Source organism: Pleurodeles waltl, unplaced genomic scaffold (assembly GCF_031143425.1).
Source record: "Pleurodeles waltl isolate 20211129_DDA unplaced genomic scaffold, aPleWal1.hap1.20221129 scaffold_424, whole genome shotgun sequence".
In the NCBI taxonomy this organism is placed as follows: Eukaryota; Metazoa; Chordata; class Amphibia; order Caudata; family Salamandridae; genus Pleurodeles; species Pleurodeles waltl.
Window position 1 is genome coordinate 9,253 of NW_027150132.1, and position 14,123 is coordinate 23,375.

The window sequence follows — 14,123 nt, forward strand, 5'->3', positions numbered from 1 at the left end:
AGGGACAGCTGGCTGTACATGAGCAAAGCCATTCTGGTGAGAAACCATATGAATGTTTTCAATGTGGGAAAATATTAAGTACAAAAAGATTGCTTGTCCTACATCAGAAAAACAAAACTAGTGGGGAACCACATAAATGCAGTGAATGTTAAAAGGCTTTTAAGCAAAACAGCAACATATGAAGGCACCAGTGACGTCACACTGGGGAAAACCTTATAAATGTACTGAATGTGACAAGGCTTTCATTACAAAAGTGGAATTGATAATTCATTTGCGACACCATACAGGCGAGAAGCCATATAAATGTTTAAAATGTGGCAAGGCTGTCACTACTAAGAGGAAGCTGAAATTGCATCAGGGAACTCACACTGATGAGAAGTCATATACGTGTTCAGAATGTTGCAGGGCTTTCTAACAAATTGAAAGTTTATCATTACATTAGAGACTTCACACTGGTGAGAAACTATATAAATGTTCTGAATGTGGCAAGGCTTTCACTATGAAAAGATTACTGAGAATACATGAGCAGAAACATACTGGGGAGAAACCATATAAATGTACTCAGTGTGAAAAGTATTTCAGTACAAAGTGGCTGTTGATACTACATCAGCCAAACCATAGTAGTGAGAAACCATACAAATGGTCTGAGTGTGATAAGGCGTTCAAGGAAAAGGGCTTGCTATCATTACATGAGAGAAATCACACACAAAAAACGTATAAATGTAGTGAATGTGAAAAGGCTTTCACTACAAAGCGGGACCTGACAATCCATGAGCGGAACCATACTGGGGAAAAGCCATATGAATGCTCTGCATGTGACAAGACTTTTAAGCAAAAAAGTAATTTATTGGTACATCAGAGAACTCACACTGGAGTGAAACCATATATATGTTCGGAATGTGACAAGGCTTTCACATCGAAAAGATGGTTGACCATACATCAGCGAAACCATACGGGCGAGAAACCATATATATGTACTGAATGTGACAAGGCCTTCACAACAAAGCGGGACCTTACAATCCATGAGCGGAACCATACCGGGGAAAAGCCATATAAATGCTCTGAATGTGACAAGACTTTTAAGCAAAAAAGTAATTTATTGGTACATCAGAGAACTCACACTGGAGTGAAGCCATATAAATGTTCAGAATGTGACAAGGCTTTCACTACAAATGGGGAATTGATAATTCATGTGCGATACCATACAGGTGAGAAGCCATATAAATGTTCAAAATGTGGTAAGGCTGTCGCTACAAAGAGGAATCTGAAATTGCACCAGGGAACTCACACTGATGAGAAACCATATATATGTTCTGAATGTGGCAGGAATTTCAAACAACTTAAAAGTTTATCACTACATCAGAGAATTCATACCGGTGAGAAATTATTTAAATGTTCTGAAATGACAAGGCCTTATCTACAAAGAGATTACTGAGACTACATGAACAGAAACATACTGGGTTGAAACCATATAAATGTACTCAGTGTGAAAAGAATTTCAGTACAAAGTGGCTGCTGATACGACATCAGCCAAACCATAGTGGTGAGAAACCATATAAATGTATTGAATGTGACAAGGCTTTCACTGCAGAGAGAAACCTGACACTACATCAGAGTATCCATACTGGAGAGAAACCATACACATGTTCAGAGTGTGACAGGGCTTTCAGGTTAAAGACTGAGTTATTGTAGGAGGCTGGACTGGCTTGTAGTGAGTACCAAGGGGTACTTGCACCTTGCACCAGGCCCAGTTATCCCTTATTAGTGTATAGGGTGTCTAGCAGCATAGGCTGATGGATAATGGTAGCTTAGCAGAGCAGCTTAGGCTGAACTAGGAGACGAGTGAAGCTCCTACAGTACCACTAATGTCACTTTCACAATATCATAAGAAAACACAATACACAGTTATACTAAAAATAAAGGTACTTTATTTTTATGACAATATGCCAAAGTATCTTAGAGTGTACCCTCAGTGAGAGGATAGGAAATATACACAAGATATATGTACACAATACCAAAAATATGCAGTATAGTCTTAGAAAACAGTGCAAACAATGTATAGTTACAATAGGATGCAATGGGGACACATAGGGATAGGGGCAACACAAACCATATACTCCAAAAGTGGAATGCAAACCACGAATGGACCCCAAACCTATGTGACCTTGTAGAGGGTCGCTGGGACTATTAGAAAATAGTGAGAGTTAGAAAAATAACCCTCCCCAAGACCCTGAAAAGTGAGTGCAAAGTGCACTGAAGTTCCCCAGAGGACAAAGAAGTCGTGATAGGGGAATAATGCAGGAAAGACACAAACCAGCAATGCAACAACAATGGATTTCCAATCTAGGGTACCTGTGGAACAAGGGGACCAAGTCCAAAAGTCACAAGCAAGTCGGAGATGGGCATATGCCCAGGAAATGCCAGCTGTGGGTGCAAAGAAGCTTCTACTGGACAGAAGAAGCTGAGGTTTCTGCAGGAACGAAAAGGGCTAGAGACTTCCCCTTTGGTGGATGGATCCCTCTCGCCGTGGAGAGTCGTGCAGAAGTGTTTTCCCGCAGAAAGACCGCCAACAAGCCTTGCTAGCTGCAAATCGTGCGGTAAGCGTTTTTGGATGCTGCTATGGCCCAGGAGGGACCAGGATGTCGCAAATTGCGTCAGGAGAGAGAGGGGACGTCGAGCAAGACAAGGAGCCCTCTCAGCAGCAGGTAGCACCTGGAGAAGTGCCAGAAACAGGCACTACGAGGATGCGTGAAACGATGCTCACCCAAAGTTACACAAAGGAGTCTCACGTCGCCGGAGACCAACTTAGAAAGTCGTGCAATGCAGGTTAGAGTGCCATGGACCCAGGCTTGGCTGTGCACAAAGAATTTCCGCCGGAAGTGCACAGGGGCCGGAGTAGCTGCAAAGGTCGCGGTTCCCAGCAATGCAGTCTGGCGTGGGGAGGCAAGGACTTACCTCCACCAAACTTGGACTGAAGAGTCACTGGACTGTGGGAGTCACTTGGACAGAGTTGCTGGATTCGAGGGACCTCGCTCGTCGTGCTGAGAGGAGACCCAAGGGACCGGTAATGCAGCTTTTTGGTGCCTGCGGTTGCAGGGGGAAGATTCAGTCGACCCACAGGAGATTTCTTCGGAGCTTCTAGTGCAGAGAGGAGGCAGACTACCCCCACAGCATGCACCACCAGGAAAACAGTCGAGAAGGCGGCAGGATCAGCGTTACAGAGTTGCAGTAGTCGTCTTTGCTACTATGTTGCAGTTTTGCAGGCTTCCAGCGCGGTCAGCAGTCGATTCCTTGGCAGAAGGTGAAGAGAGAGATGCAGAGGAACTCAGATGAGCTCTTGCATTCGTTATCTAAAGTTTCCCCAGAGACAGAGACCCTAAATAGCCAGAAAAGAGGGTTTGGCTACCTAGGAGAGAGGATAGGCTAGCAACACCTGAAGGAGCCTATCACAAGGAGTCTCTGACGTCACCTGGTGGCACTGGCCACTCAGAGCAGTCCAGTGTGCCAGCAGCACCTCTGTTTCCACGATGGCAGAGGTCTGGAGCACACTGGAGGAGCTCTGGACACCTCCCAGGGGAGGTGCAGGTCAGGGGAGTGGTCACTCCCCTTTCCTTTGTCCAGTTTCTCGCCAGAGCAGGGCTAAGGGGTCCCCTGAACCGGTGTAGACTGGCTTATGCAGAATTGGGCACATCTGTGCCCAAGAAAGCATTTCCAGAGGCTGGGGGAGGCTACTCCTCCCCTGCCTTCACACCATTTTCCAAAGGGAGAGGGTGTAACACCCTCTCTCAGAGGAAGTCCTTTGTTCTGCCATCCTGGAACAAGCCTGGCTTGACCCCAGGAGGGCAGAAACCTGTCTGAGGGGTTGGCAGCAGCTGCAGTGAAACCCCAGGAAAGGCAGTTTGGCAGTACCAGGGTCTGTGCTACAGACCACTGGGATCATGGGATTGTGCCAACTATGCCAGGATGGCATAGAGGGGGCAATTCCATGATCATAGACATGTTACATATTCGGAGTTACCATTGTGAAGCTACATATAGGTAGTAACCTATATGTAGTGCACGCGTGTAATGGTGTCCCCGCACTCACAAAGTCCGGGGAATTGGCCCTGAACAATGTGGGGGCACCTTGGCTAGTGCCAGGGTGCCCTCACACTAAGTAACTTTGCACCTAACCTTTACCAGGTAAAGGTTAGACATATAGGTGACTTATAAGTTACTTAAGTTCAGTGTAAAATGGCTGTGAAATAACGTGGACGTTATTTCACTCAGGCTGCAGTGGCAGGCCTGTGTAAGAATTGTCAGAGCTCCCTATGGGTGGCAAAAGAAATGCTGCAGCCGATAGGGATCTCCTGGAACCCCAATACCCTGGGTACCTTAGTACCATATACTAGGGAATTATAAGGGTGTTCCAGTAAGCCAATGTAAATTGGTAAAATTGGTCACTAGCCTGTTAGTGACAATTTGAAAGAAATGAGAGAGCATAACCACTGAGGTTCTGATTAGCAGAGCCTCAGTGAGACAGTTAGTCACTACACAGGTAACACATTCTGGCACACTTATGAGCACTGGGGCCCTGGAGAACAGGGTCCCAGTGACACATACAACTAAAACAACATATATACAGTGAAAAAATGGGGGTAACATGCCAGGCAAGATGGTACTTTCCTACAGTTATCAGTACATCATAGACCCCACACTGGAGAGAAACCATATAAATGTTCAGAGTGTGACAAGGCTTTCAGGCAAAGGGGCCACTTATTCCTACATCAGAGAAATCACACAGGAGTGAAACCATACAAATGCTCTAAATGTGAAAAGGCTTTCAAGCGTAAGGACCATTTATCACAACATCAAAAAAAAAAAACCCTTTTTAAACCATATCATAATAGTCAATGTGACATTGTTGTCAGTGCAAGTAGGCAGCTGATGATCCATCAGCAAAACCATACTGGGGAAACCAGCCAATACAAATGGGCATCTGATTATGTGGGAGCAGAACCATAGTGTGGAAAAGGTTCTAAATGTGACAAGGCGTTCAAGGAAAAGGATCAGTTACTGCCCATGAAGAATCATCCTAAAAAGAAGACATGCAGATGCTGATGGTGTGAAAAGACATTCATCGGCAAGGATCAGTTGATAGCACATCAGAGAATTGCACTGCTCAGAAACCTTATAGATGTTCTAAGTGTGAAACAGATATTACCACAAAGAGATCACGGATCCTTCACAATGCATTAACCATTCAAACCTCTCCTGTCACTCACTGACTTTATGCTCATCTTTGACCATGTAAAGGGCTGTGCTGCATTTCAGCTATGTTCGTGATATGGAAATACCATACACGTACACACATACTGATACTGCCTCGGCTGAGCCCCACTGTTAAGAAGACCTATAGGGACACAGATTGTGACGAGGCCTTTTGACAAAAGTCTGATTTGCCTGATTACCCAAGATATAACATTATACTCCATGAGCACAAAAACCATACAGAATTAGGAGATTCAGGTTCATGACAGGAACTACCACTGGGTAGGGGTTGCTAGGTATTGTGTTTACCCCGTCACTCCCCATTACTCATCTAGCACTCAGACTTGTGCTGTGTCCCTACAACTGTGTTATGTTGATAACAAAAATATTTTCTGACATGTATATTGTGACCTAAATAGTGCAAGCAAAAACATAACCCCAGTGGGAATAAATGAACTATTTTTTTAACTCCAATGGGACTATGGTTTTGTAACGATATTTAGGATTAGTCTGGTACCGTACTGTCTAGCCAAGGTGTGTTTAAATTGAGGACTAGTTGAGATGAGGATCATGGGTTTGTAACACCCCATAGAACCTGGATCACATCCCCTCCATGAACAATATGTCAGGCAATGCAAGCAGTTTAATGCCGAAAACAGCCTAAATCAAAATGTATATTACATGAGAAGAAAGCAGGCAGAAGCTCTATGTACATTTGCTTCATATGCAGCGTTAACCATTGCATGACTACAGAATGTGCAGCAACAGCAAAATCCCTAAAGTTCTGGATTTTACTCCTGTATTATGAGAATAGTACACACCCTACTTCCACCAATAAACCTGCAGACACCTTTTTGAAATCTAAAGGTATGAAAAACAAACTCCAGAATATAAATAGGCTATTCTGTTTTAGGTCTAAACCTCCTGATAACTGATAAAAACCCACCAAAACTGCAACAGCCTTCAACAGTGTAAACAGATAAACCATGGCACAACGTGAGGGAGAATGAGCCATTTTTATTTCTCCCTTAAGGGGCCAACACAATGTAACTTTGTTATACAAGGTAGCATCAAGAATGACTGGTCTAAAATTATTCTGTTTGAGTTTTGGTTTTTAAGGATGTCACTAAAATATTGTTCCTTCTTTTTTCCTTCCCGTTTTGTGTGCTTGGATTAAAGGAGCAAGGTTTAGAAGCATATTGTAGATGTTATCTAGCTATTTCATACATTTTACAGGCTCTGGAAATATTAAAATCATACTTGATCATTTGGCAGTATTTAATTCTTTCACTGACTGGTGAAATTGCTGCCTTGTGAGATCCTTCGCCAATGTGGACTATCACATTTACAGACAGACATAGAATGAGTAAAACTGTTTGATACATCAGCCCCTTTTCTAATAGGTCAGTGTTAGAAATGGGGTCTTTGGTTGGCAGTCAGGTTACCCCTTGTTCAAGCAAGGACCCTCACTCTAGTCAGGGTAAGTCACACACAATCCAAATTATCCTGTGCCCACCCTCTGGTAGCTTGGCACTGAGCAGTCAGACTTAACTTAGAAGGACATGTGTGAAGTATTTGTGCAATAAATCATGCAATAACACAGTGGAACCCTACAAAAGACACCACACAAGTTTAGAAAAATATAGGTATTTTATCTGATAATAAGAAGGTCAAAACAATCACACAAGACCGCAGAGGAGGAGATGCGTGAAAAACGGGGAGGTGTGCGTCCGCTTCTTCGGGCACACACAGATGATCCGTTTATGTTTTTCCACACAGCAAGGGCTTTGTGTTGCTTTTTGGTGCGCAGGCTTGGTTCCTCTTCGGGTTGTGGGGTAATTGGATTCCCTGGGTATGATGTGGAGAAATCCTGGGCGTGCAGGACAAAGTCACTAGACCGCCGGCGGTATCAGGACCCCGCATACTGCCATGGATTTCGTGGGGTTTTGTACTGCCACGAAATCCATGGCGGTAGGCACTATCAGTTCCAGAATTTGTTCCCTGGCACTGATTGGGGGCTTCCCTTCCCCCCTCCTCCTCCCCCAACTCCCACAACCCCCCCAAAGATGATAGGACCCCATTCCCCCCCACACCCACAGAAACTCCCACACACCCTCCCACCACCCTACAGGCACGCTCGTACCACTCACACACATACACGCACACATACATGCACACATACATATACGTCACATTTCCCATACACACATTACACTCCTGCATGCATACACGCACTCACACAACCACTCTACACATACACACCCACCTATGCACGCACACACCACACAACACCCCCACACCCCCTTCCCTAACGGACGATCACCTTACCTGTTCCGGTAATCCTCCGGGAGGGAACGGGATCCATGGGGGCTGCTCCCCCGCCAGCACCCTGTCACCAGAACACCGCCACACCGAATACTGGGACGTAATTCGGTGGGCAGTGTTCTGGTGACGGGTGGAGCAGCCTCCACTTCACTGCCGACTGCCAGAATGGCTGCTGGCGGCTCTCCGTCTGAAAAAGGACAGAGGGCTGCCAGCAGTCATGATATGGTTGTTCGGCCCGGAGGAACCTTGGCGGTCTTAGAAAAAGACCGCTGAGCTTGAAATGAGGGCCTAAATGTTCTGAATGGTTGGCCCCAGTAGTGATAATAAACCAAGAATGGGGCAATATAGATCTTTGCATGGATTTGAGAGACTTAAATACTTGCATATGGGTAGAAAGAAAACCACTACCCAATATAAGAGAAATGGTGAGTCTTATTCATGATGCCAAGGTGTTTAGTGCTCTTGATCTGTCCTCTACCTATTACAAAATTGCTCTATATCCTAAGTCCAAACCATTAACATCACTTACAACTCCTTTTGGTGCTTACAGGTGTTAATGCATTCCTTTTGGGCCCGCTTCGGCAGCGGCAGTATTCAATAGGGTCGTGTATCAAATTTTAGGAAATGTAAAGAATTGTTTATGTTTCCAGATTGACATTTTAATCTATGCGGCCTTTGAGGAAGAACACAAACTGTTAAGAGAAGTTTTAAGTGTTGTTAAAAACGCAGGCCTCGCAAGATGGGAGTCACATCTGTTGAATACTTGGGTCACACCATGTTGAGAAGGGGAATAAAGCCCAAGTTCAGTGCAGTTAAACTAGCCCAGGCTCCCACAAGTAAAGAGGAACAGAAGTAATTCCTGGGTTTAACAGAATATGGCCCTCATTACAACCCTGTCGGTTGGTGTTAAAGCAGCGGTAACACCGCCAACAGGCCGGCGGTAAAAAAAATGGAATCATCACCACGGTGGTAATCGCCAACATAGACAGCCACTTTAACACTCCGACTGCCAAGGTGGTAGCAACAAACACCACGGCGGTAACAGCCAACAGCCAGGCGGAAGACAATGTACCGCCCACTCCATTACAACCCGCCCATCCGCCAGCTTTTCCGGGGCAGTACCAACGCCATCAAAAGCACAGCGGAAACTACTCTGAAGGGAAACCACTCACCTCTCGACACTCGAGGAAGAACCAGGACACCATGGAGCCCAAGCTGCAGGTCTTACCCATGCTGGTGTATCTGCTCATATCCCAGGAGCGCCGGCGACGACGACCACGGTGAGTACTGCACCTAGCACACAAGGGGGGGAAGAGTGACACACACATGCAACACCCCCTCCCCCCAATACCATACACACAAACACATGCAACAACATTACATATACACCCCGTAACCATCAGGAATAACGCAAGGACAAAAGGTTTGGAGTCAAATGAGTGTAATATTAGAAATACATTTAAAAGCAAAAACAGGACTTGCACAATATATACAAAAGGCGAAACAATGTCCACACAAAAATTGTCCGTGGCCCACTGGGCCAAAACGCATAGGCGAAGAACACACTTGACCCCTGCCTCAATACAAAGAGAACACTGCAGGGGCATCAGGTCGAAAACACACAGGCACCTCAGGTGTATGGGGAAGGGGGGGGGCCTCAGCCAGAAGATGGGACCAGGCCAATGCTTCTGGAGGGGGCTCCATGCCCACTGCTTGGTCCTGGGGAGTGCAAGGCCACAGTCTCTGAAGTGGGTGGCTAGCACACTACTTGGTCCTGGGGAGTGCAAAGCCACAGTCTCTCAAGTGGGTGGTTTGCCCACTGCTTGGTCCTGGGGAGTGCAAAGCCACAGTCTCTCAAGTGGGTGGTTTGCTCACTGCTTGGTCCTGGGGAGCACAAGGCCACAGTCTCTCAAGTGGGTGGTTTGCCCACTGCTTGGTCTTGGGGAGCGCAAAGCCACAGTCTCTCAAATGGATGCCTTCTTCCACTGGTTCTGGAGGTGGCTTTGTGCCCAGTGTGCTTCATACTGCCAAGGATAGGGTGAGTGGATGCCTTCTTCCACTGATTCTGGAGGGGGCTTGTGTAGGAAAGTACCATCTTGCCTGGCATGTTACCCCCATTTTTCACTGTATATATGTTGTTTTAGTTGTATGTGTCACTGGGACCCTGGTATCCAGGGCCCCAGTGCTCATAAGTGTGCCTGAATGTGTTACCTGTGTAGAGACTAACTGTCTCACTGAGGCTCTGCTAATCAGAACCACAGTGGTTATGCTCTCTCATTTCTTTCAAATTGTCACTAACAGGCTAGTGACCAATTTTACCAATTTACATTGGCTTACTGGAACACCCTTATAATTCCCTAGTATATGGTACTGAGGTACCCAGGGTATTGGGGTTCCAGGAGATCCCTATGGGCTGCAGCATTTCTTTTGCCACCCATAGGGAGCTCTGACAATTCTTACACAGGCCTGCCACTGCAGTCTGAGTGAAATAACGTCCACGTTATTTCACAGCCATTTTACACTGCACTTAAGTAACCTATAAGTCACCTATATGTCTAACCTTTACCTGGTAAAGGTTAGGTGCAAAGTAACTTAGTGTGAGGGCACCCTGGCACTAGCCAAGGTACCCCCACATTGTTCAGGGCCAATTCCCCGGACTTTGTGAGTGCGGGGACACCATTACACGCGTGCACTACATATAGGTCACTACCTATATGTAGCTTCACCATGGTAACTCCGAATATGGCCATGTAACATGTCTATGATCATGGAATTGCCCCCTCTATGCCATCCTGGCATAGTTGGCACAATCCCATGATCCCAGTGGTCTGTAGCACAGACCCTGGTACTGCCAAACTGCCTTTCCTGGGGTTTCACTGCAGCTGCTGCTGCTGCCAACCCCTCAGACAGGCATCTGCCCTCCTGGGGTCCAGCCAGGCCTTGCCCAGGATGGCAGAACAAAGAACTTCCTCTGAGAGAGGGTGTTACACCCTCTCCCTTTGGAAAATGGTGTGAAGGCAGGGGAGGAGTAGCCTCCCCCAGCCTCTGGAAATGCTTTCTTGGGCACAGATGTGCCCAATTCTGCATAAGCCAGTCTACACCGGTTCAGGGACCCCTTAGCCCTGCTCTGGCGCGAAACTGGACAAAGGAAAGGGGAGTGACCACTCCCCTGACCTGCAGCTCCCCTGGGAGGTGTCCAGAGCTCCTCCAGTGTGCTCCAGACCTCTGCCATCTTGGAAACAGAGGTGCTGCTGGCACACTGGACTGCTCTGAGTGGCCAGTGCCACCAGGTGACGTCAGAGACTCCTCCTGATAGGCTCCTTCAGGTGTTGCTAGCCTATCCTCTCTCCTAGGTAGCCAAACCCTCTTTTCTGGCTATTTAGGGTCTCTGTCTCTGGGGAAACTTTAGATAACGAATGCAAGAGCTCATCCGAGTTCCTCTACATCTCTCTCTTCACCTTCGGCCAAGGAATCGACTGCTGACCGCGCTGGAAGCCTGCAAAACTGCAACATAGTAGCTAAGACGACTACTGCAACTCTGTAACGCTGATCCTGCCGCCTTCTCGACTGTTTTCCTGGTGGCGCATGCTGTGGGGGTAGTCTGCCTCCTCTCTGCACTAGAAGCTCCGAAGAAATCTCCCGTGGGTCGATGGAATCTTCCCCCTGCAACCGCAGGCACCAAAAAGCTGCATTACCGGTCCCTTGGCTCTCCTCTCAGCACGACGAGCGAGGTCCCTCGAATCCAGCGACTCTGTCCAAGTGACCCCCACAGTCTAGTGACTCTTCAGTCCAAGTTTGGTGGAGGTAAGTCCTTGCCTCACCTCGCTGGGCTGCATTGCTGGGAACCGCGACTTTTGCAGCTACTCCGGCCCCTGTGCACTTCCGGCAGAAATCCTTTGTGCACAGCCAAGCCTGGGTCCACGGCACTCTAACCTGCATTGCACGACTTTCTAAGTTGGTCTCCGGCGACGTGGGACTCCTTTGTGTAACTTCGGGTGAGCACCGTTTCACGCATCCTCGTAGTGCCTGTTTCTGGCACTTCTCCAGGTGCTACCTGCTGCTGAGAGGGCTCCTTGTCTTGCTCGACGTCCCCTCTCTCACCTGGTCCAATTTGCGACCTCCTGGTCCCTCCTGGGCCACAGCAGCATCCAAAAACGCTAACCGCACAATTTGCAGCTAGCAAGGCTTGTTGGCGATCTTTCGGCGGGAAAACACTTCTGCACGACTCTACAAGGCGAGAGGGATCCGTCCACCAAAGGGGAAGTCTCTAGCCCTTTGCGTTCCTGCAGAAACCTCAGCTTCTTCTGTCCAGTAGAAGCTTCTTTGCACCCACAGCTGGCATTTCCTGGGCATATGCCCATCTCCAACTTGCTTGTGACTTTTGGACTTGGTCCCCTTGTTCCACAGGTACCCTAGATTGGAAATCCATCATTGTTGCATTGTTGGTTTGTGTCTTTCCTGCATTATTCCTCTAACACGACTTCTTTGTCCTTAGGGGAACTTTAGTGCACTTTTCACTCACTTTTCAGGGTCTTGGGGAGGGTTATTTTTCTAACTCTCACTATTTTCTAATAGTCCCAGCGACCCTCTACAAGGTCACATAGGTTTGGGGTCCATTCGTGGTTCACATTCCACTTTTGGAGTATATGGTTTGTGTTGCCCCTATCCCTATGTTTCCCCATTGCATCCTATTGTAACTATACATTGTTTGCACTGTTTTCTAAGACTATACTGCATATTTTTGCTATTGTGTATATATCTCTTGTGTATATTTCGTATCCTCTCACTGAGGGTACACTCTGAGATACTTTGGCATATTGTCATAAAAATAAAGTACCTTTATTTTTAGTATAACTGTGTATTGTGTTTTCTTATGATATTGTGCATATGACACTAAGTGGTACTGTAGTAGCTTCACACGTCTCCTAGTTCAGCCTAAGCTGCTCTGCTAAGCTACCATTATCTATCAGCCTAAGCTGCTAGACACCCTATACACTAATAAGGGATAACTGGGCCTGGTGCAAGGTGCAAGTACCCCTTGGTACTCACTACAAGCCAGTCCAGCCTCCTACATTGGTTGTGCAGCGGTGGGATAAGTGCTTTGAGACTACTTACCACTCTTGTCATTGTACTTTTCATAAGAGAAAAATATACAAAACAAGGTCAGTGTATATACACATAGCCAAAAAGTTTTGCATTTCCTCTTTTCACTCTTTTCTAAGTGCTGAAAAGTACTCCTAACTTTCTAAAAAGTTCTAAAAAGTTTTAAAAGTTTTTTTTCTCTGTCTTTCTAAAAGCTCTGACAAACTTTTTATCTTTTACTATCACTTTAACTCTCTCTAAAAATGTCTGGCACAGGCCAAAATGTTGATCTGTCGAAACTTGCATATGATCACCTTAGCTGGAAAGGAGCAAGGAGTCTCTGCATAGAGAGAGGTTTGAGTGTAGGGAAGAATCCTTCCTTAGAACTGTTAATTAACATGCTTAGAGTACAGGATAAGGCCATAAGTGCCCAATCTGTTGAAAAAGTAGCTAATGGTTCTCAATCAGATCCAGGGACTCCCCCAGGAAAAGATTCAGGAAAGAAACTTCCTAGCCTGCCCATTACTAGACAGTCTAGCATAGTTGGTAATGATGATGAGCCACACCATATAAATAGTGTTGTCTCACATCATAGCAAAAGCATTTATTCTCACCATACTGGTAGTGATGTTTCTGTTAGCCAAGCTGTTAGGGTGGCTTCTGTAAGGGACAGGTCTCCTTCTGTCCATTCTCACCATACTTCTGTTTCAAGGCATGTCCCTCCCACCCACCCTGATGACAGATTGTTAGAAAGGGAGCTCAATAGATTGAGAGTGGAACAAACCAGACTGAAGCTCAAGAAGCAACAGCTGGATTTGGATAGAAAGACTTTAGAAGTAGAGAAGGAGAGACAGAAACTGGGTTTAGAAACCCATGGTGGCAGCAGCAGTATTCCCCATAGTCATCCTGCAAAAGAGCATGATTCCAGGAATCTGCATAAGATAGTTCCCCCTTATAAGGAGGGGGATGACATTAACAAGTGGTTTGCTGCACTTGAGAGGGCCTGTGTTGTACAGGATGTCCCTCAAAGGCAGTGGGCTGCTATCCTATGGCTATCATTTAGTGGAAAAGGTAGGGATAGGCTCCTTACTGTGAAAGAAAATGATGCTAATAATTTTACAGTTCTTAAGAATGCACTCCTGGATGGTTATGGCTTAACCACTGAACAATACAGGATAAAGTTCAGAGAGACCAAAAAGGAGTCTTCACAAGACTGGGTTGATTTCATTGACCATTCAGTGAAGGCCTTGGAGGGGTGGTTACATGGCAGTAAAGTTACTGATTATGAAAGCCTGTATAACACAATCCTGAGAGAGCATATACTTAATAATTGTGTGTCTGATTTGTTGCACCAGTACCTGGTAGACTCTGATCTGACCTCTCCCCAAGAATTGGGAAAGAAGGCAGACAAATGGGTCAGAACAAGGGTGAACAGAAAAGTTCATACAGGGGGTGACAAAGATGGC

The 14,123-nt window shown here is 46.3% G+C and overlaps 1 protein-coding gene across 1 annotated transcript; it reads left to right on the plus strand.

The window, feature by feature from the left end:
- Positions 1-499: 499 nt before the first annotated feature.
- LOC138278251 (zinc finger protein ZFP2-like) lies at positions 500-1,688 on the plus strand (the record flags this gene model as incomplete). The annotated part of the gene is made up of 2 exons (XM_069219248.1): positions 500-1,374; positions 1,542-1,688. Coding segments are annotated over exons 1-2 (1,022 nt in total), but the record flags the coding sequence as incomplete, so codon positions are not given.
- Between the last annotated feature and the right edge of the window lie 12,435 nt (positions 1,689-14,123).